This window comes from Artibeus jamaicensis, unplaced genomic scaffold, assembly GCF_021234435.1.
Source record: "Artibeus jamaicensis isolate MK-2021 breed Jamaican fruit bat unplaced genomic scaffold, CSHL_Jam_final contig_1015, whole genome shotgun sequence".
Classification (NCBI taxonomy): domain Eukaryota; kingdom Metazoa; phylum Chordata; class Mammalia; order Chiroptera; family Phyllostomidae; genus Artibeus; species Artibeus jamaicensis.
The window spans coordinates 18,297,455-18,317,091 of record NW_026521194.1 but is presented as its reverse complement, the minus strand read 5'-3'; the positions used below and the strand labels follow the sequence as shown (position 1 = coordinate 18,317,091).

General features: G+C 47.0%; 1 protein-coding gene across 4 annotated transcripts in view; it reads left to right on the top strand.

The window, feature by feature from the left end:
* The window catches only part of NRP2 (neuropilin 2), a 116,278-nt gene that overhangs the window by 27,142 nt on the left and 69,499 nt on the right, over window positions 1-19,637 (top strand). For all 4 annotated transcript variants that reach the window (XM_053656886.1, XM_037166050.2, XM_053656914.1 and 1 more), the window contains exons 3-6: window positions 7,649-7,830; window positions 15,483-15,713; window positions 16,769-16,924; window positions 18,601-18,770. In XM_053656886.1, coding sequence (XP_053512861.1) covers window positions 7,649-7,830; window positions 15,483-15,713; window positions 16,769-16,924; window positions 18,601-18,770 — 739 coding nt within the window. The remainder of the gene's footprint in view (window positions 1-7,648; window positions 7,831-15,482; window positions 15,714-16,768; window positions 16,925-18,600; window positions 18,771-19,637) is intronic.

Sequence of the window (19,637 nt, the reverse complement as noted above, 5' to 3'; positions counted from 1 at the left end):
TCACGATGGGAGGCGTTCTTGGCAGCCTGCTCCGTCAGGAACAATGAGATCGGCGGGGCCCTCTGCATCGTCCCACAGCTCCTGCGGAAAAACAGCCAGCAATTATAAATAGATGGTATTTGTAGTTTCCAGAGTCTTGCCTTCAAGGTTTTTGGGAATAATCCGTGCAGTTTGTTTTGGATTATTTTCTTCGTATCCTTCCTTTGCCGGGTGGTCAGATTTCCTCCCTTCTCCAGAGCCGCGGTGACCCTGGCTGGGAGGGGATTGTGAATAAGCTCAAAATATCAGAGACTTGGGGTGGGAAGAAATGAAGGAAGAGAAGGGAACTGCAAGTGGCCACTATTTAAAAACCAACTGGGACCACGGCAAATACACAAACAGAAGTAGAGTGTTGGCACTGTTTGAGTCCTTGATGTGACAGAACAAATGATAATAATAAACTAGATAACTAAAAAGTAATAATAGCAGCAGCAGGAGTAATCACAACCGACACCTACTTACTGGGTACCGATATGTAGCAGGCACCATGCCGAGCTGCCCACGTGCATTAATTCATTCAACGGAGGGAAGCTGTGCGCCTCGCTGTTCAGGACCTGGCCAATGGGAGGATGGGTGGGCTGAACCCAGCCTGGCAGGCTGGTTCCAGAGCCTGGGCTCGAAAACACAGGAATCAATGGACATGAAATTTCAAAACTCAAGTGACTGAAGCACTGTTGATGGATTGGTACAGGAGGAGGATTTTTAGAAACCAACCGCCCCCAAGCACCCAAGTTGTGGGGCATTGATGAGATTCTCTAACGCTATGACTTTTCATTTTCTCGTCACATGTTTGGTTTCCGAAGCATCATGTGGACATGACACTCCCCTCCCCCAAGTCTACCACCCTGCTTTGTAGAACACAGGTGATAATAAAAAATGGTCCGTGTCTCCCAGGCACATTCTAAGGTATCTGGCGTTAGGCTGGGCCTTTGCGTCTCTTTGCAATCCTTCCATCAATCCCACAAGGTGGGGACTATTATTGCTTCCGTTTTATAAATGAATAAACTGAGACTCAAAAGATAATGCATTACCCACAGTCATGCCATCAGTGAGAGCCAGCAACTAGACAGGTCTGTCTGCAAAGCCCACGTACTTCACTTCCCAGACACGCACCCTTATAGACAGATATGTTTCTCCATAAGAGGCATTTAAGATTTGTTTTTGTCACAGGCCCCTTCTTTACATGCAAACACACAACATTTCTGCACGTGATTATAGGGGTCCCTGACCTACTAAAACTCACCTGTGGACCCTACCGAAAATCCATGAGCTCAAGACTATATGCTCTAGACTGTACTTTAAGAGCTTATAAATACACAGGATACTATTTTCTCCCTCAATAGGACATATGTTCTCATATGGGTGTACATGTGCATATAAAAATACTTCACTTACAAAAATTAATATGTTATCCCATCTGAACACTTACATGCTAGATTTCTACCAGGTGGGCCCTGAAACCATGAATTCCAAATCTGCTCACTGCCTCTATTGGCGATTTGTTTAAACAAAACAGCTAAATAAAAAGATCAAGCAGTTTCTTTACTTCTGGTGCCTTCTAGTATTCTTGTGCTTCAGCACTCTGGCATTCCCTCTGCTCTCAGATATTCCTTCAACATCGAGGCAAAGGGACACAGGCGAGGTCTGCGTGCCCTGGACTGAGACCACCTGGGTTCAAAGCCTGCCTCTGACCATTTCTCGTCATGTGACTTTAGTCAGGCCACTTAACCTCTCTGGGCCTCAGTATCAGCATCTACAAATGGATGGTAATTGGCACAGAGCATGGTGTGCACTAAATGAGGGTTGAATGAAATAGTATCTAAACTGAGGGCCTAATGCATAGTAAGTACTCAGTTAATGGGACTTATCCCATCAAAACACCAGCTTCTTATCAAATGGGTGGTAGCAGTGAAAGGGAAAAAAAATCAAGGAAATGAAATTTGCTTCTTAAATAACCCCTACCTGATAGCAAGCTGATTTCTCCCTCAAGGCTGGATGTCCCTACTGACCCTGAGAAGCAGGCGACCTGACTTTGGGCCCAAAGTGACCAGAGACTTCAGCATTGTGCAGACCTGCCCTCGGCCGCCTCTTTTTATCTCTGGCAGCTTCTTCTTTGGGAAGATGTAAATGATGGTTTTTCTCCTCTTGTTTTCCCTGCAGGTTTTAATGTAAGGATTAATAAGATAGGGTTTGTGGCTGTCTTTGAGCTTCCTGGAAGAAAGGCTCTCCAGGAGGTGATAAATTCTCTGGCCTGGATAATCTACTCATGAAATATGGAACTTTGAATGAGTGAGAAAAATCTCAGATCACTATGACAGCATTTTAATTAGAGTTGATTTGTTTGCCGCTAATAGTGAAAATGCTGTCAGCATGATTTGAGATGTTTCTTCCACTCAAAATGTTCTATTGCAAGTTTTTGAGGTACAAGGCAGCATGTGGGTTTCCAGATTCAACCGGAACCGCTCAGTGAGTTCATGGGAACACACGGGCAAACAGCGTGAAACGGACCAAACATACCACATTCCTCGGAAAGTGTCCCCACAGAGTTCACGGGTAGCGCCATCCTCGAGTCCCCCGTTGGTTTACTCACTCAGGAGTGAGTTAGTGAGCCTCCTGTGTGCGCTGTGCCAAACAAGTATTACAAACCCAGCCGTGAAAAGGCAGGGCCCTTGCCCTCCTGGCGCCCACTATCCAGTGCAGGACACAGAGTCTAATCAGAGAAGTAAGTGTATTGACGAAACCTTTGCAGATGATGATAACAGGATAAAGGCAATAAGGGGTGGGGGTGGGGTGGAGAATAAGGGCGTGGCATCTGAAATAGGGTGGTCAGGGCAGATATCTCTGCGCAGGTAACATTTGCACTTAGGAGAATGAGAAGGTCTCAGCCAATAGAAAAAGCTCACAGTATTGCAGGCAAAGGGAAGAGCAGGTGCAAAGGCCCAGAGGCTGGAAAAAGCATGTCATGGAACCAAATGTCATGTCGTAAATGTTTCACAATACAAATAACATGAAAGGAGACATCACCGGGTTGTAAAACATTCTGGCTTCAGGACTGGGGTGGGTACAGGCAGTCTGATGTGTAGACCGAAATCCTGGAGGATGGGCACAGTGTTGTTCCGTACCACCTGCGATACGGAAACGCCTTCACAAAGGTAGACTCTGGGAGGGGCGACATCGTCCCGCCCTGCGAGCTGGGCCTCAGCGCGGCACGTCCTCCTGCGCAGGCTCAGTGGGCCGGCCCTTCCTGCCGAGAGGTGTCCGGAGTGGGTACAGTCGTGGGGAGCAGGCAGCCTCTTTTCATGCTTGCCTAGTGATGAGAGGAGGCCACGAGACTGTTGCTTTTCCATATCTCTCCCGTGGACTCTGAAAATTAATTCCACTGTCAGGATTCCCACGCCCCAGATGTGGGTTTTGGGAGAGAAACTAAGACTTTGAAGTCCAGAGAGAAAGAACAGACAGCGTCCTCTGGACAAATGTTCAATCTGTAAGTGTCAGAATCTGTGAGGAGAAAAGTAAAAAGGCACCTGGGGAGCCATTTTAGAGACACACACGCGCACAAAAAAGAACAAGCAGTAGAGAGGGCTGGCTACTTCAGCCTAAGAGAGTAAATAAATAAAATACTAAAAGGTAGCATTAAATTTGAAAGGCATTTTCTCACTCGGGGGGGACTGCATAATGAAATGCGAACTCGGTGATTCCTGTGTCTGTTAGCTGGTCTGTGTGTCCTTCCAGAAAATGAATGATGGTATTTCAAAAGGGACGGCTTTTCAGGTTATCCAGCAGGATAACCCGCTGGGGGAGGGGTGAGCCCTGCATTTGTGCCCCACAGGCATAGAGCCATATTTACCCCAAGGCCACGAGCTGCCTAGGCTTCTGCAAGCTTTCCCAGATGAACCCAACAACACTGAAATGTCTGAGATTCGCTCCAGCTGTGGCAAATCCCTAATAAAAATTTCCCCCAATGAGTCAGCCACACAGGAGGTAAATGAGACATTCTGTGTGAAGTCAGCGCGGCATTTGGAGTGTACCTTGTCTACAAAAAGCCCAGCTAGAGCCCTTGTGGGTAACTGGGGCTTGTCCGCAGGGCGGAGCCCCGACCCTGGCGGGAGTGGGGATTTTACCACCAAACTAAAACTCTTGGTAGTTTTCCCCTGAAAGCAAACCTGATAGGAAAGACCAGCTTTTCTAACAAGTGCAAGTAAGGGCTGATTATTTGCTTTACAAAAGGTTTCACCGGAGGGGTCCTTTAAATAACAAGCTCAGAGAGAAAATTTATAATAATGATTGATTTATATGAAAACGTTTTTCAAAAGTGCATCTCTTCACTCTGCGTGTACGTGGACATGCAAGGAAGTATTTGCAGCTGCCAGCATGACACAGAAGGCTGTGGGGCTGGGCATCCATCAAGGAAATTGAGGCCAGCCCCTAGCCGAGGCATCTGCTGGGCAGCCCTGTCCCTGTGGCTGATGTTGCTAATCCCCTCAGGTGCTCCATGGGTCACCAGGCAAGCCCAGGTGACACCCTCCGGCCTCTGGGATATCGGGCCTCTCTTTGTCCTTCCTGGAGAACTTGGCGCCACAAAGACTGGAGCTACCTGGTGGTCTTTATTGTTACATACCCACTGAGCTAGGCCTTGTGACGGGTACTACCCCAGGTGTCTCCCTGGGTCTCACTGTCAGTCTGTGAGATGGATAATGATGATGGTGACGATGATGGTGAAGCTGATATTCATATTTTCACCTGCTGAGCCATGAAAGCTGGGTTATTTTTCCCAGTTCTTTGACTCTGAAAAAAGAAAACTCTTAAGGAAAACAGTTTTATATATTTGTAGCTTATTAGAGAAATGTAGGTTCATTGTAAGCAATATAGATAATAGAAGAGAACAAAGAAGAAAGTAAAAATTACCAAGTGTTCCACCACACATAATCTCCCCACTGTTAATATTTTAATATTCAATCTTTTAGACTTTATCCGTGTATGTATGTGAGAAAATATATACACACACACATTTTTTGAAACATACTTAAAAAAATCTACTTTTTTCAACTTAACAATATATCATGAACACTTTTTCCATAAAAACAATATGCACCTCCAGCACGATTTATTATGGCAGCAGAATATTCCATTTTATCCATTCACGAAAACTAATTTACCTGCCCTCTGTCGTCGGGCATTTGGACTTGATGCTGTTTGTAAACAAAGCATCTTCTCACTTTTTATATGCTTCTTATAGGTTGCACAGTTGTCTGATTATTTGCTTAGAAAAATTCCTAGCAGGGGGATTGCTGGAGTAAAGGGTACGTGCATATTAACTTTTTTTCACCTCTTTGCCAAGATGCCCTCCAAAATATTTGAACAGATGTGCATTCCTGCTCACACGGCAGCTCTCCTGGCTGGCTCCGTTTCTCAGGGAAAGGCGCCTCTGCTCCGGGCTCAGCCCCTTGGACGGTGGGTGTGAGGACAGTGGGTCATGGCAAACACTTGTGAAGCGCACACGCACTGCCAGGCTGTGCACTGACACTGTATATAGATTAGGTCAGTGTTTAAGTCTCACCACACCTCTAGGAGGAAAGTTCAGATATCCCTCTTTTATTTTCCCCATTTCTGAGGCTCTGAAGGGTTAAGCAATTTGCCTGAGGGCACCTAGTTAACAAGGCTGAGCTGGGGTCCGAACTGGGCTGTGTCACTTCTGGGTTGGAGGGGGCGGTGGGGTGAGGGTGGGGCCTCTTGCTTACAGGGCCATGCCTTTGCCAGTCCAGGTGAACCAGGTAATATCTGCTTAATGCATCCATGTGGCTTCTCCAAGGCTGTGCAGGCTGCGCTGGAGGGACATCGCCATTACTCAGCTGGGAGTGACTGGGCAGCAGTCCTGCCTTAGTATAGAAATAGTAAGAAGGGATTTTCCAGAAAGTTTGGGGAATTTCCTTTGAGAACAAACTAAGTGTCTTTTCACTTTTATTTTGGAAGTGAGGAAGCATGTTGTCCGAAGTCAGCACCATCTCCCCCACTGACATCACAGACCCACACAGGTTTCTCCACCCCCCACTGTCTTTCTCAATCTGCAGCCGTCTCTCCAGAGCTCTTCGGGGAAAGCCTGCCATCGTCTTCCCCAGACTCCTGCCAACAACTCCTGTGATTCTTTTGACTGTAGGATTCCAGGGCTCTGGGATGAAAGAGTGAACTAACCCTGGTCCACACCTTGTATTTCCTTCACGGGCCTGTTTATTTGGAAGTAGCTGCACGATCTGAAACAGGGCTCCCGGGGGCTGCAGTGAGGCCTCTGGCCCCTCTGGCCCAGGCAAGCCACTCCTGCCAGCATCCAGCCCCTCAGACCCTGTGGGTGTGCCAGGCACGTCCCAGGATGGGTAGCCTCTGGCCTCTTTTTAACCAAAAGAAACAGACTTCTTCCATGTTGTTTTAACAGGTTGATGCAAAATAAATACACAGCAATAGGGAGATGGATAGTTTTCAGTAAATAATGGCAGAGTGACTAGCAATTGGAAGAGAGCGAGGTGGAAATTTCCCCCCTGAGCCGTTGGGAGCCCGGAGAAGGAGTGCGGGCAGGGCACTTGAGACTGGCCGGGCACATGAGACTGGCCGAGCACATGGCCAGGCTGACCAGGTGTGTCTGTACAGGTGAAATGGCGCCACCCCATGAGCCTAGGCACGGATGTCTTTGAGGTGTCTTTCCCCACCCGGGGCTGGTTTGATTCTGTTTGAAATGAGCTCAGGACTTGGTGGGGGGGGTGGCTGCTCCACCTCTTGCTGAGCCGAGGAGTGATGTGCTCAGACACGCTGGCCTCTGGGGACTCACCCCCGGCGTTGGGAGAAAGGTTTTTATTGCCTTATCTAATACAATGCTGATTCCTTTTTACAATGTGTTGTTGACGAGACATCACTGATGTGAACTTCGCAGAGTCATCTCGGGGAGGGAGGTGGCCCATGTGCGGGGAGTCTTTGTCATTAATAATTAAAAACGAGAGAAGAGGGGATGACCCAGGAGAAAACTGGAATATGGCGGAGGGAGCCAGAAAATAAAAATATCTCTGAAACATCCCCAGTGTGCCTGGCTTGGTGCCTAGCACCTTACCTATGTTTTTTTCATTCCGTCTCTAGCCCAACCCTCTGAAGTGGATATTTTTATCCTCATTTTATAGATAAAGAAATGTATGCTGAAATGTGTAAAAACAACTTGCAGTGATACAGAGCTAAGAAGAAAAGACCAACATTCAGAGAGATCATAATGGAAATAAAAATGGTGCTATAAAAGGAACAAAGAAATTGTTTTGGGGTTTTTGGGGTTTGTTTGTTCTTTTTTGAGATAGTTGATAGTGTAATGATGCTACTGCTCTTATGTAGGCAAGAGATAAGTCCTTACAATCTAGCCATCGGTTCTTTCTGTGGCTTTAATAAACCAATGAAACTTCCTATATCTGCGTTGGACAGTCTGCAAGCAAACATAAGTGGCTTTGATGTAGCAATCTGAAACACCTGTGTGTCTAGTGCTGGATGGTGGGCCTGTGAGCTGGAGTAAGACAAAGAGTCCTTCTCATCTCCTTAAACTGAGCTTTCCTCACATGTGCCCCTTGGTGCCATCTTCACCTAGGTATGACTTCATTGAGATTCGTGACGGGGACAGCGAATCTGCAGACCTCCTGGGAAAGCACTGTGGGAACATCGCCCCACCCACCATCATCTCCTCAGGCTCCGTTCTCTACATCAAGTTCACCTCCGACTATGCCCGGCAGGGGGCAGGCTTCTCCCTGCGCTACGAGATCTTTAAAACAGGTCAGTGTGGTCGTGGGTGGAAAGCCAGAAGTGGGGCATCTAAAAGAAGATGGGAGGTCGCCATCTGTGTCTGGCCACGGGGCACAGTGTACAGGAGCTGTGTAATGGTTGTGCGCTCATAGACAAGTTTATAGAGGGAGGAGAGGTCAAAGTGAACTTGGAAACAGCCCAAGATGAAAAGACAGTTGAAGTTATCATCCAGTTTGAGGGAGTGCGTTTCAGGGCTTGTGCTGGGTGCTGCCTGACCTGCCGACAAGCATTGTTTGTGGAGCTGAAAGAGTAGGGGCACCAATGAAACAGAAAACCACTTTTGAAAAAAGTCTGATTTTTTGTGAGTTTTTTTAAAAAATCACAATAATCTTCATGAGAAAAAGCAAAACTTGGTTGAATTTTCTGCTAATTACTTTATGGTTTAATGTGGCCTTTATTTAGAACTACATGGTATAGGAGGACATAATCTTTTTAGTGTTTGGAGTCTCTAAACATTTCACCATGGGGACTTCTGCCAAGATGGAGGTGTAGGTAGACATTCTGTGCCTCCTCGCACAACCAAAAGAAGGACAACAACAATTTAGAAACAAAATAACAGCCAGAACTGACAGAAAATTGAACTGTATGGAAGTCCGACAACCAAGGAGTTAAAATAGACACATTCCAGTAGGAGGGGTGGAGTCAGGCGGGCAGCCCATGGGGAGAGGGGTCTCAGCAAAAAAGGTGGTGGCATCGGGCATTCACAGGGCAGCAGCTGACAAACCCTGGGTGTGCAAGACGGTAGTGGGCAAACCCTGGGTGGCAACAGGCAGACCCAGCGAGGTGGCAACTGTGAAGCAGGGCACAGCGCACAAGGCGGCTGGTGGACCAGGCAGTCCCACACTCCTGCACAGATAAACCAGGCAAAACTGGGGAGCGAGATGGACCAGGCAACCTGGGGTCCCAGTGTGGGGAAATAAAGCCTCAAAACACCGATTAAAAACACCTGCAGGGGTTGAGTTGCAGGGTGAGACTCCCAGCTTCACAGGAGAGTTTGTTGGAAAGACCCACAGGGTCCTAGAACATGCACAGGTCCACCCACACGGGAATCAGCACCAGAAGGGCCCAATTTGCTTGTGGAAAGTGGGGGAAGGGACTAAAATCCGAGAGAGAACAGAACAAGAACCATTGTTCCCTCTCAGACCCCACCCCCACATAAGCATCACAACCCAACAACCGGGTTGCCCTGCCCTGGGGAACACCTAGGCTTCCACCCCTCATAAGTAATAGGTGCAACAAGACCAAAATCAAATGGCCTAAATGGAAGAACAGATCAAAGCTCCAAAGCAAATACAACTAAGCAATGAAGAGATAGCCAACCTATCAGATGCACAGTTCAAAACACTGGTGATCAGGATGCTCACAAAATTGGTTGAATTTGGTTGCAAATTAGATGAAAAAATGAAGGCTAACACTATGTGACATGAAGGAAAATGCACAGAGAACCAATAGTGATGGGAAGAAAACAGGGACTCACATCAATGGAGTGGACCAGAAGGAAAAAAGAAACAACCAAACAGAAAAGAATGAAGAAACAAGATTTCAAAAAATGAGGAGAGGCTTAGGAATATCCAGGACATCTTTCAATGTTCCAACATCCAAATTATAGAGATACCAGAAGTGGAAGAGGAAGAGGAACAAGTGGAAAAGTTATTTGAACAAATAATAAAGGAGAAACTCCCCAGTCTGGCAAAGGAAATAGACTCCCAGGAAATCCAGGAAGCTCAGAGAGTCCCAAAGAAGTTGAACCCAAGAAGGAACACACCAAGGCACATTGTAAATACATTACCCAAGATTAAAATAAAGGAGAGAATCCTAGAAGCAGCAAGAGATAAGGGGACAATCACCTACAAAGGAGTTCCCATCAGACTGTCAGCTGATTTCTGAAAAGAGATTTTACAGGCAAGAAGGGGCTGGAAAGAAGTATTCCAAGTCATGAAATCCAAAGACCTACATCCAAGACTGCTCCATCCAGCAAAGCTTTCATTTAAAATGGAAGGGCAGATACAACACTTCTCAGATAAGGTCAAGTTCAAGGAGTTCATCATCACCAAGCCCTTACTATATGAAATGCTAAAGGGACTTATCTAAGAAAAAGAAGACAAAAAACATGTATAGTAAAATGACAGCAAACACAATTATTAACAACCACACCTAAAACAAAAACAAAAGCAAACTAAGCAAACAACTAGAACAGGAACAGAACCACAGAAATGAAGATCACATGGAGGGTTAGCAACAGGGGAGTAGGAGGAGGAGAAGGGGGGAGAAGGTACAGAAAATAAGTAGCATAGACGGTAGGAAGAAAATAGACAAGGGGGAGGGCAAGAGTAGTGTGGGAAATGTAGAAGCTAAAGAACTTATGACACATGGACAGGAACTAAAGTGAGGGGAATGTGGGTGGGAGAGGATGTGCAGGGAGGAGGGGAATGAAGTGGGGAAATGGGACAACTGTAATGGCATAATCAATAAAATATATTTAAAAAACTTAAAAAAAGATTTCACCACCTCCTGCCCCCTCCCACTGGGGTCATGCAGTAGCTTGATACGGAGAAATTCCCCCTTGCTGATCCATTTTACTACTTCTACCCTTGAATGTCAATGGCTAACTTGCTAAATGCCAATGAAGCTGACCCCCCTGAAAAGCAATTAAAAAGATAGGAGAAAAAGAGGCAGAGAACACTTCACGTCAAGTTGACTGCTTGCTTTCCCTTAGCTCCCCCTTCGATTATGTCAGGTCCTGAGAATATGGGCTAGTGCTTATTTCCGTGAGTGGGTAGAGCCAACTTTCATCCATAAGACGCTGGCTCAGCACCTACACTTACGCACTCCACGCAGTGTGCCCTTCCCTCTGATATGTGAGCTCATTTTCTTCAGACCAAGTGAAGCTTATTCTCCCACTCTCCCTTCTCCCTCAGCCGCTCTTCTACTCAAGAGGCTCCTGCCCCATCTCCATCTATCGAGTGTGTTCTCCTCTCCAGCCTGGGTTGGGCAACTTGTGGTTGGAGCCTGGTGAAAGGGGAGGCCTTGTCATCGAGAGGCCCAAGTCTGGCGCCTGTTGAGTTCAGTGTGAGGGGAGCTATTCATATATATTTTCTTTTTTGCTAAACAGTTCTTGAAAGGAAGTGGTAGCTGCTGAAAGCACTTTTTATATCCACTCTGTCTAAATATTTGTCGGATTTGTCTGCCTGAGAACAAGAGCGCAGAGTCCGATGAAGGGGCGTGGCTGGGGGAACTGTGTCAAGCCAGAGTGGGAGCTGACTCCCCAACAAGGTCCATCTGCTGTGAGTCATCCAGCTCCTGGCTCCATGAGGTCACAGGGACTGACAATCTGTGTCCAGTGGCTGGGGTGGGGGTGGGGAGACTCCTGAAGAGCTTGATCAACATTCTCTGGAGTCCTGTGCGAGAATCGGATCACAGATGAAATGCTCATTGTAGCACTTGCTGCTGGGGAGCAGCGGGGAGCGAGAGGAGGAAAGGAATAAAAGTGTGCCCTCTTCTCATGAGCCAGACAGGTATGTAAACCCTCAGCACGGAACAGATGCACAGTTGATGTTGTTGAATGATTATATGTAAATAGATATGCAGATTGAAAGAAAAACTATAGTGTGGGGCACAACGAGTAAGCGCTAAGTAAAGGTGTGAGTGACCTGCTATGGTTATGAAAACTAGGGCTCCATTGGGTGTGGCAAGCGGAGAATCTGGGAAGTCTTATTAGATAGCAAAGTCCCCAGTGCTAAAACTGTCACTCAGCTCCACCGCGCTGACCGTGAAAGGAAAACAGCTCCGAGCAAGGCCTTCCGGGGAGCCGGCCACAGGAAGTCCGACAAGATGGGCAGGACCACTCAAACTCACCTCTGCTGTGTTTCACAAGGAGGCTGCCACATTCTCCAGAAAACCACAGAAAAGGTGAATGTGAATTCTCTCCACCACGCAAAAAAATGATGGCTAGAGGGGATGACGTTAAAAGATGAAACACCCAAGAGGGTATTATCACTCAGCATTGCTGTTTTGAGGACAGGCTGAAGTAGGATTTCATATGAGGCGGCAAGCCTGTGGACTTCCTGGAAACAATCGTGCCAGCCCGGAGAGGTGGTCGGGGTGTGGAGAAATGGCGGGGGCGCTGCCTGAAGGACTGGCATCATCCGTACAAGGAAGAAGGAGGTTACTGCAGCGGGAGGCATCTCCTGCCAACAGCAGCCACTTCTAGGGAATGTAAGAAGGAAGGTGAGAGCCCAGTGGTTTCCTCAGGGCCGTGCTAACCTGCCATTCCAAAGAGCATACGTGTGCGGGTATGCAAAACTCAACATTCTTCCAGGTGCCGTGTCCTGCCCCCGCTGTTGGAGCCTTGAGAGAAAATACACCATTTGCATCATCTGCAGCACATAAAAGAAATGCATGAACAGCCTAATGAAATCCAAACAAACACAGCTATGTTTGCTGGTCAGATTCATAGAGAAAGAAGGGGGAACCGTAAACACAGATACGCAAATAACTGTGCAGAGGGCTCTGGAAGCCTTTGACGGCACATTGCTTTGGCCAGACTCTGCTGCAAAATTACTGACAGACATAAACCCACAACTCGGGCACAGACAGGGGACATGTCTCTGGAGTGGGAAGTTCATGTCTGCTCTGAATGAAGTGGTTTATAAAAGAGTCTATATGTTACCAGACTACCCCCATATAAAAGGGTTAGTCAAAACAACTCACAAACTTAAAGGCTCTCCAATCACCAAATCATGAGCAGAACAGAGAAAGGAATTTTAAAATAACTTAAAATGAAACATTGGAGACTGAATCACTGGAAAATGTGGGGTTGTTTAGTTTATTGGTTTTCTGATGCTCCTTGGACCGAAGTTCAAGGGCAAGTTTTCTTTCCTGGTGCTCCGTGACACTTTGGGAACTGAATATCTGGGGTCATTCACAGACAGAGAAAACCTGGAGAGCCCCCACCTCCCACTGCGGGAATTGAAGAACTGTATTCACATCTGTGATCAGACCAAACTCAGCTTCGGATAAACCCACCACACTTTAATTAGCTTTATATGTGCAGCCTCTTCTTCCCCTTGCAGGACTGGTGTAAAATTTACAGTGAAAAAAACACGGAGTGGGCATTTTTCATACCAGAGCCCAGAGATCATTCACTACAGTCGAAATCCTCTAGCTTCTATGGACAGTCTCAGCACTGACTGAACTTGAGTATTTGTTGACTGAGCTATTTTTTTTTAACCTTTAGTCCTTTTAACACATTACAGAAAGGACCTGCGATTAGGTGGATATCTGCAGGACTCAACTTTTGTCTCAGGGATGTTCACCCTTTGCTGAGATCTCCTCTCTACCTGTGACAGTCCGCTGCCCGCTTTCTGACGCCTTGACTGCAGTTTAAACAGGGAGATGGTGCAATTACAGACAAATTCACAATTATAGTGGATGTTTACATTTTTTTTTTTTGCATGAAAAGGATCAAACTGTCTACCTAATTCAAAATAAGCCAGGGGATACACCCATGTATAACTGTATGTCAGAGATAGATACACTTTTTTTTTTTTGCCTTAAGGATCTCAGATTGAAAAATTATGTCCAGTCACAGGCAGGGCCTCAGAACCCTGGAAACTGGGTTCTGGAGAAACTCACATTCTCTGGGCCTTTCTTGAACTTACCAGGCAGCCACTGTGGAGCCCCTGTCCCCCGTGGATGAGCGGGACCAAAGGAAGATTCCCCCATCAATTCCCCACTCCCAGGGGGCGTTGCCTGGGAAGGGGAGGACAATGGAGCAGACTCCAGGGGGGAATGTCAGGATGCCTTTTCTAGTTCTGGAAGCAAGTTGTGAATAGAGAGTTAATTTCCTCTGGCTAAGTGGCCCACATGAAGAAGGCTGCACAGCAGTCATAAACACTAACCTTTCAAAGCTCCTGTCGGCCCCCCAGGAGCTGCCAGCTGGCGTGGCTTTGCCAAACTGCCTCATTTCCGGCCACTGAGGAGACCCTCGGGAGCTGAGGGCCCGATGGCAAACAAAGCTGGGGACTCTATGGTTTGCAAACTGGGGGAGGCCCTGGCTGCCCATCGGGCTGCCCCGCCCTGAATGATGGAACGCAGACCTGCTAAGATATGTCACATAGAGACCCTCCAGCAAGCCAAAAGGTTCGCTCTAGCCCCAGGTATCTGGCCCCGACCTTGCCAAACCACAGAGCTGGGAAGAAGGGTGGAGGTGATGGATGCGTAGGTAGGAATATTGGAATTTCCTGCCTGATGCTAAAAAAAGTTGCATTCCCCTCCCCCGCTCATTTGCATGGCACCTTTTCCAAGTCAGACATTTGCTGCTTTCCAGAAAGCCATCATCAATAAAGAGACTCGCGGAGGGGCCTCTGCAGGAGCGCGGATAAAGACATCACTGCGGGCTAAGATCGGCATATTGACATCGCATAGTTATATTTCAGTGGGATCCCCAGAGGACACTTCCTGCCAGTAAACACCTGGTTTATTGAGTATTTCTCTGTTTTCTTCATGCTTAGAGTACCTATTTATCCTCCTCATAAATCCTGCTACCTTTTTTAATTTTAAAATCAGAATGTCATGAAATCTGTTCTAACTCTCGGGCCACAGTCTGGGCTGTGTTGTCCTGGGACGGCCCCCAGCCCCTCCTGGCAAATGGGGGCCGGATTAAAATACCCGAGGGCTCTTTTAAGGTGACTCCACCTAGAGGCATTAGGAGATACGGTGCTGTAATCCTGTTACAGCCGCCGCTGCCCTCCCAGCCTGAACTAGGATGCGGAATGTATACTGCATTTAATAAGGACGCCTCCTAAGTCCCAAGAAAGCAGACACAAGCGCTTAGGAGAGAAGCAAGGCCATCTCCACCAGAAAGGAACCAGAAGCCTTCCAAACGTCAATATACACTGCCGCATTTTTCCAAACTTGTGGCTGGAGCGGCCTTTAACATCCCCAACGTCCCGCTGTGATCCACCGGCTAAAAACGTCGATTGTTAATTGTCTGGCCACTACAGAGCAGCTCGTTTTAATATAGTCTTGACATGAATGAGACCCGAGCTCCCCTTTGCCCCTCCCCTGAGGCACCTTGGATCTTGGAGGGAGAAGGGGGCACTTAGTTGGCTCTGGTACAATAGGGGCTGTGTTGAGGTCAGCAATAAATAAGGGGTAACATTGTTTGCCCCGCTGGCAATCAGCAAGCCTTCCTTAAGGATTGAAATAACTTACATTTCTGGAGCAAGCAGCTGAGTAATGGAGAAAGAAGACTCTGTTCCTCTTTTCAAGAGAATCAACCTCTCTCTCTTTCTCTCTCTCTCTCACACACACACACACACACGCACACACACATACACTTTTTTCTACCACCCTCCCCACTCAATTCTTCAATCACTGCTCTTACTCTAATATGTAGAGCAAGCCATCTCGCCTCCTTAATTTCTCTGCTAAAGAGGGTCTGGCTTAAGGGCTTGAAACGTGACTGTGAAGAGTATGTTGCTTCAAGGGCCACTCCAGTGGAAACAACGGCCTCGTGAGTAGGGGGATTGGGGCCCAAACATTTAAATAACCTGTGCAACAGAGACAGCTAAGAAAGGCATCTTCTACTCTCTTAATACTAGGGTTCTCTTCCCATATAGGCTCTGAAGAGTGTTCAAAAAACTTCACAAGCCCCAACGGGACCATTGAATCCCCTGGGTTCCCCGAGAAGTACCCACACAACTTGGACTGCACCTTTACCATCCTGGCCAAACCCAAGATGGAGATCGTCCTGCAATTTCTGACCTTTGACCTGGAGTATGACCCCTTGCAGGTGGGCGAGGGTGACTGCAAATACGATTGGCTGGACATCTGGGACGGCATTCCGCACGGTGAGTGACGTCACTGTCGCAAGGCACTGTTGCAGCCTCTCCTGTTGTGCCTGTTAATTGCTTTAGTAAAAATTCAAAGAGAGAACCAAGACTTCAGAACTCCTTAGGGTTTGTGTATAACCCATGATGCTTTTTGTTTCTTATCCTTCACCAAGGACAATTTCAGTGAAATTGCAGAAAGGCAGTTTCCTTTCTCGGAGATATTTATTTGGAGAAGGATAGGAGGAAACTGAGCAAATACTTGGATGAGGATGAGAAAAACTATAGGTAATGTTATTCTCTGCTCCAAGTTGTCAGGATTCCCAAATAGAATGACTCAGTGGCCACCCTCTATGCCCAAATAGGACTCTAGAGCCAGACAGATGAGGTTTAAATCCTGGCTGTGCTTATCAACATATCTGAGACCCTGGGCAAGTTCTAACCCATCTGTCTTATCTTTGTAAATAAGCTGCTGTCATCGTCATTATCCTTACTATAATTTCATTGTTATTGGTATAGTCATAGATGTCAAGAAGGTATATCACCCAAGACCAAGAGGGACCAGGAACCTGTACTGCTTAGGAGGAGAGCAGCATAAGTCTTGAGTATAATCAGTACTGGTGAGCAAGCCAGCCTTTCGCTTTGGTAGCCATTCTAAGGATTTTGTCCTGTAATGAAGACTCAACAGCTAAGCAATTTCATTTCCTGAATGAAGATTTAGTCACAGAACTTGGGTTTGAATCCCAGCTTTGTTATTTCCTTGCTGCATAAACAATGAAAAGTCATGTGACCTCCCCAAACCTCAATGTATTCTTCCGTAGAGCAGGCATTATAATAATACCTTTCCAGCCCATCTCCCAGGGCCGTGAGAGTAGAATGATGCCAGGCCAGCGGAAGTACTTTTTAATGTGCAAGAAAAATATGACACATTGTTCTTAAAACATGTCTTTCGTTGTTCTTTTATGCCAAGGCATATGCTTTATCAAATGACTTGCCATTGTGGGAAGGGAGAACATATTGAAAACGGAGTTCGACATTTCCTTTACTATTGACTTCTCTTTGTCTTGCATATCCAGTTGGTCCCCTGATTGGCAAGTACTGTGGCACCAAAACCCCCTCCGAACTCCGTTCATCAACTGAGATCCTCTCCCTGACCTTTCACACGGACATGGCGGTGGCCAAGGATGGCTTCTCTGCACGTTACTACCTGGTCCCCCAGGAACCGCTAGAGAGTGAGTTGGCCTTTGGGAACCTCTGTCTGTCCTTCCAGCAGAACCGTGAGGGTGTGCTGGCCTCGCCAAGACAAAAGGCCTGGTGGGAATTCTACAGAACTTGCAGTGGCATCTGAGTTCAAGAGAATAGTCTCTTGTTAGGCAAACATTAATGAAAACAGAATAAATATCCATCTGGGTGCTCCTTTCTTTAAAGAAAAAAAAAGCATGTGTACTAAGAATTAGTTATTCCCAGTGAAAGTTATAGGACCATCTCAAGCCTCAGTTTTCTCATCTATGAACAAAAGGGAGGTTAATTAGGACATCTGTATAAAGCCCCCCCCATGCTAACATTTTTTGAGTCTGGGGCCATTTTTCTTTCTCTCCAAGCCTCAGTGGCCATTGTCACAGAGCAGCAATTTTAAATCTCTCTTTATAGGTATTTTGACATGAAACATCTCTGGCCCTGGGTAGAGCTTCTTTCCCTGGACTGGTCCACTGGTTGGGCTTTCACTTCACACTTCCAATAAGCTGTTTAAGCTTCCACAATGTGCCAGGCACTCTGCAAAGCACTGAAAGTGTAGCTCCAACCCCAGCGGTCATGGAACTTGACCTCTAGTCTCTTGCCCTGAGCTACACCTTCTTATCGTGCTCCATACATGCTCCATCACCATATATGCTTCTCTTGGACATGGGCTTCAGTAGAAGAAACCCAAATGATCACTTTAAGGACTAAAGGAGCACTTATAGGATGATTAGAGCTGGGAGGCCCTGCCGTGGTAGCAGAGGGCATACCACACACTTACCTATACACACGGCAGCCTAGCCTGCTGGAAAGTTGATAGCTTGTATTCTGGATTTCATTTTTTTTTTGCTTGTTTGTTTGTTTCCCCAAATAGCTCATGCATGCTGAATGACAAGAAAATAGTACTGCAAATTGCACCATGTCCCCCAAATGGCCAGGGCGGTCACAAAGCTAAAGAATAGGTTTGATAGCTGAAAAGATTGCTGGTCCTTATCACACACACGCACATGCAAATATTGACCAGTGTCTACAGTATCCATGGGAAGGACAGCGATTAAGCTGTTGACACAAGGTCAGAGTAAGTGACTTCTGGGTCCATTTGCCCAGGCAGGTGGTTTGGGGGGATGTAGAGTGACATGCTTGTGTTTAGAGAGAAGTCTCCCAAAGACAGGTATTTATTGCTTTGTAATGTCTGTCTTCTGTGCTAGAACTCATTAGACACTGGAGTGAAAGGAAGAAAGAAGCAAAAGTGCCTTCTGGGTGTTTATTAATAAAGCAGGCTTCCCACGATGTATCAGCCCACCCAAATTGCCACAAGTCTATCACACATATACCTGTGTTCAGCAGTGGTACATCTGGCATCTGTGAGCATCTGTAGCCTGCAGCACTAGCAGTTCTTGTGCTTTAGTTTGCATTTTTAATTTGTATGATGGTTCTTATTTATCCACAGCCCGATTTCTTTTAGGTCCAATTTAGTTTCTTGCAGACCCAGAGGGGTTGTCAAGCTCTGTGTCTTGGTGGAGTTGTTTTTAAAATGTGAGCGTATAATTAGGTCTTTAAGATGAGAGAGTGCCTGCAAGGACTTGCCCTGAGAAGGGAGGAGTGTTTTGAGAGTCCCGGGGGCATGAGGTTGAGACACCTAACTCTGTCCTTGACCATCTCTGTGCCCCAGACTTTCAGTGCAATGTCCCTCTGGGAATGGAGTCTGGCAGGATTGCTAATGAACAGATCAGTGCCTCCTCTACCTACTCTGATGGGAGGTGGAGACCTCAGCAAAGCCGGCTCCATGGCGATGACAATGGCTGGACACCCAACTTGGATTCCAACAAGGAATATCTCCAGGTACTTACTCAGATATCAGAGAGTATGCAGGGTGTGTGTGTGTGTGTGTGTGTGTGTGTATTGGTGGGCACAGTAGGGGGGACGGGTATGGCTCCTCATCTCCACTGAACAAAGGACACGAAGAAAATAAGCACAGCATACATGAGACCTCCGTTCGTTCATCCATCCAAACAGGATACATGTGCCAGGCACTGTGCTAGGTGCCGGGATAAAATGATGAGTGAAAAGGGCACTGCCTCTGCTCTTGTGAAGATTCCCAGCCTTGGAGAAGTTGTTTGGCCAGGGCGCTGTTTTCCCTTTTACTCTAGACATCCAAGGAACAGTCTATGAATAGTTCCAGCTCTCCCTCTTTCTAGGCACAGACAGGCATCCGAAATTTGATGGGGGGCAGGGGACCGCAGACAGTTTCCTAAGGGCAGGCTTGTTGAGTTGCTAGCTGAGCATGGCAGCTTCTCCTGATCTTTGCTGCTGGGGAGGAGCCCTGCCAGGAAGGATTTGCACATCGCTCTCAGAAGAACACATGGGAAAATGTCACTACCGGCAATGAAACGCTAGTCGCCCAGATGCTCTGCAGCATCTTTGCAGACTATTGTTTGCTTTTCTTCCGAATAAGACTTGCAGTCATGTCGAGTAACCCTTCCTTGCATGACAGGCTGGTCCAGTTCTCATCCCCAGGGGAGAGCAAGCTGCTGGTTCCACACTAGAGCAATGACTTACGACACATGGCAGACAGCCTTGTGACCCGGTGACAAGCCTGCCTGAGCTCTGACATGACGTGGTGATCTCGGCCCTGAGAAGGACATTGCAGAGCACACAACGGGGAAGAGAGGACGGCCACCTGGAAACTTCCAGGGAGGTTCTCACAGC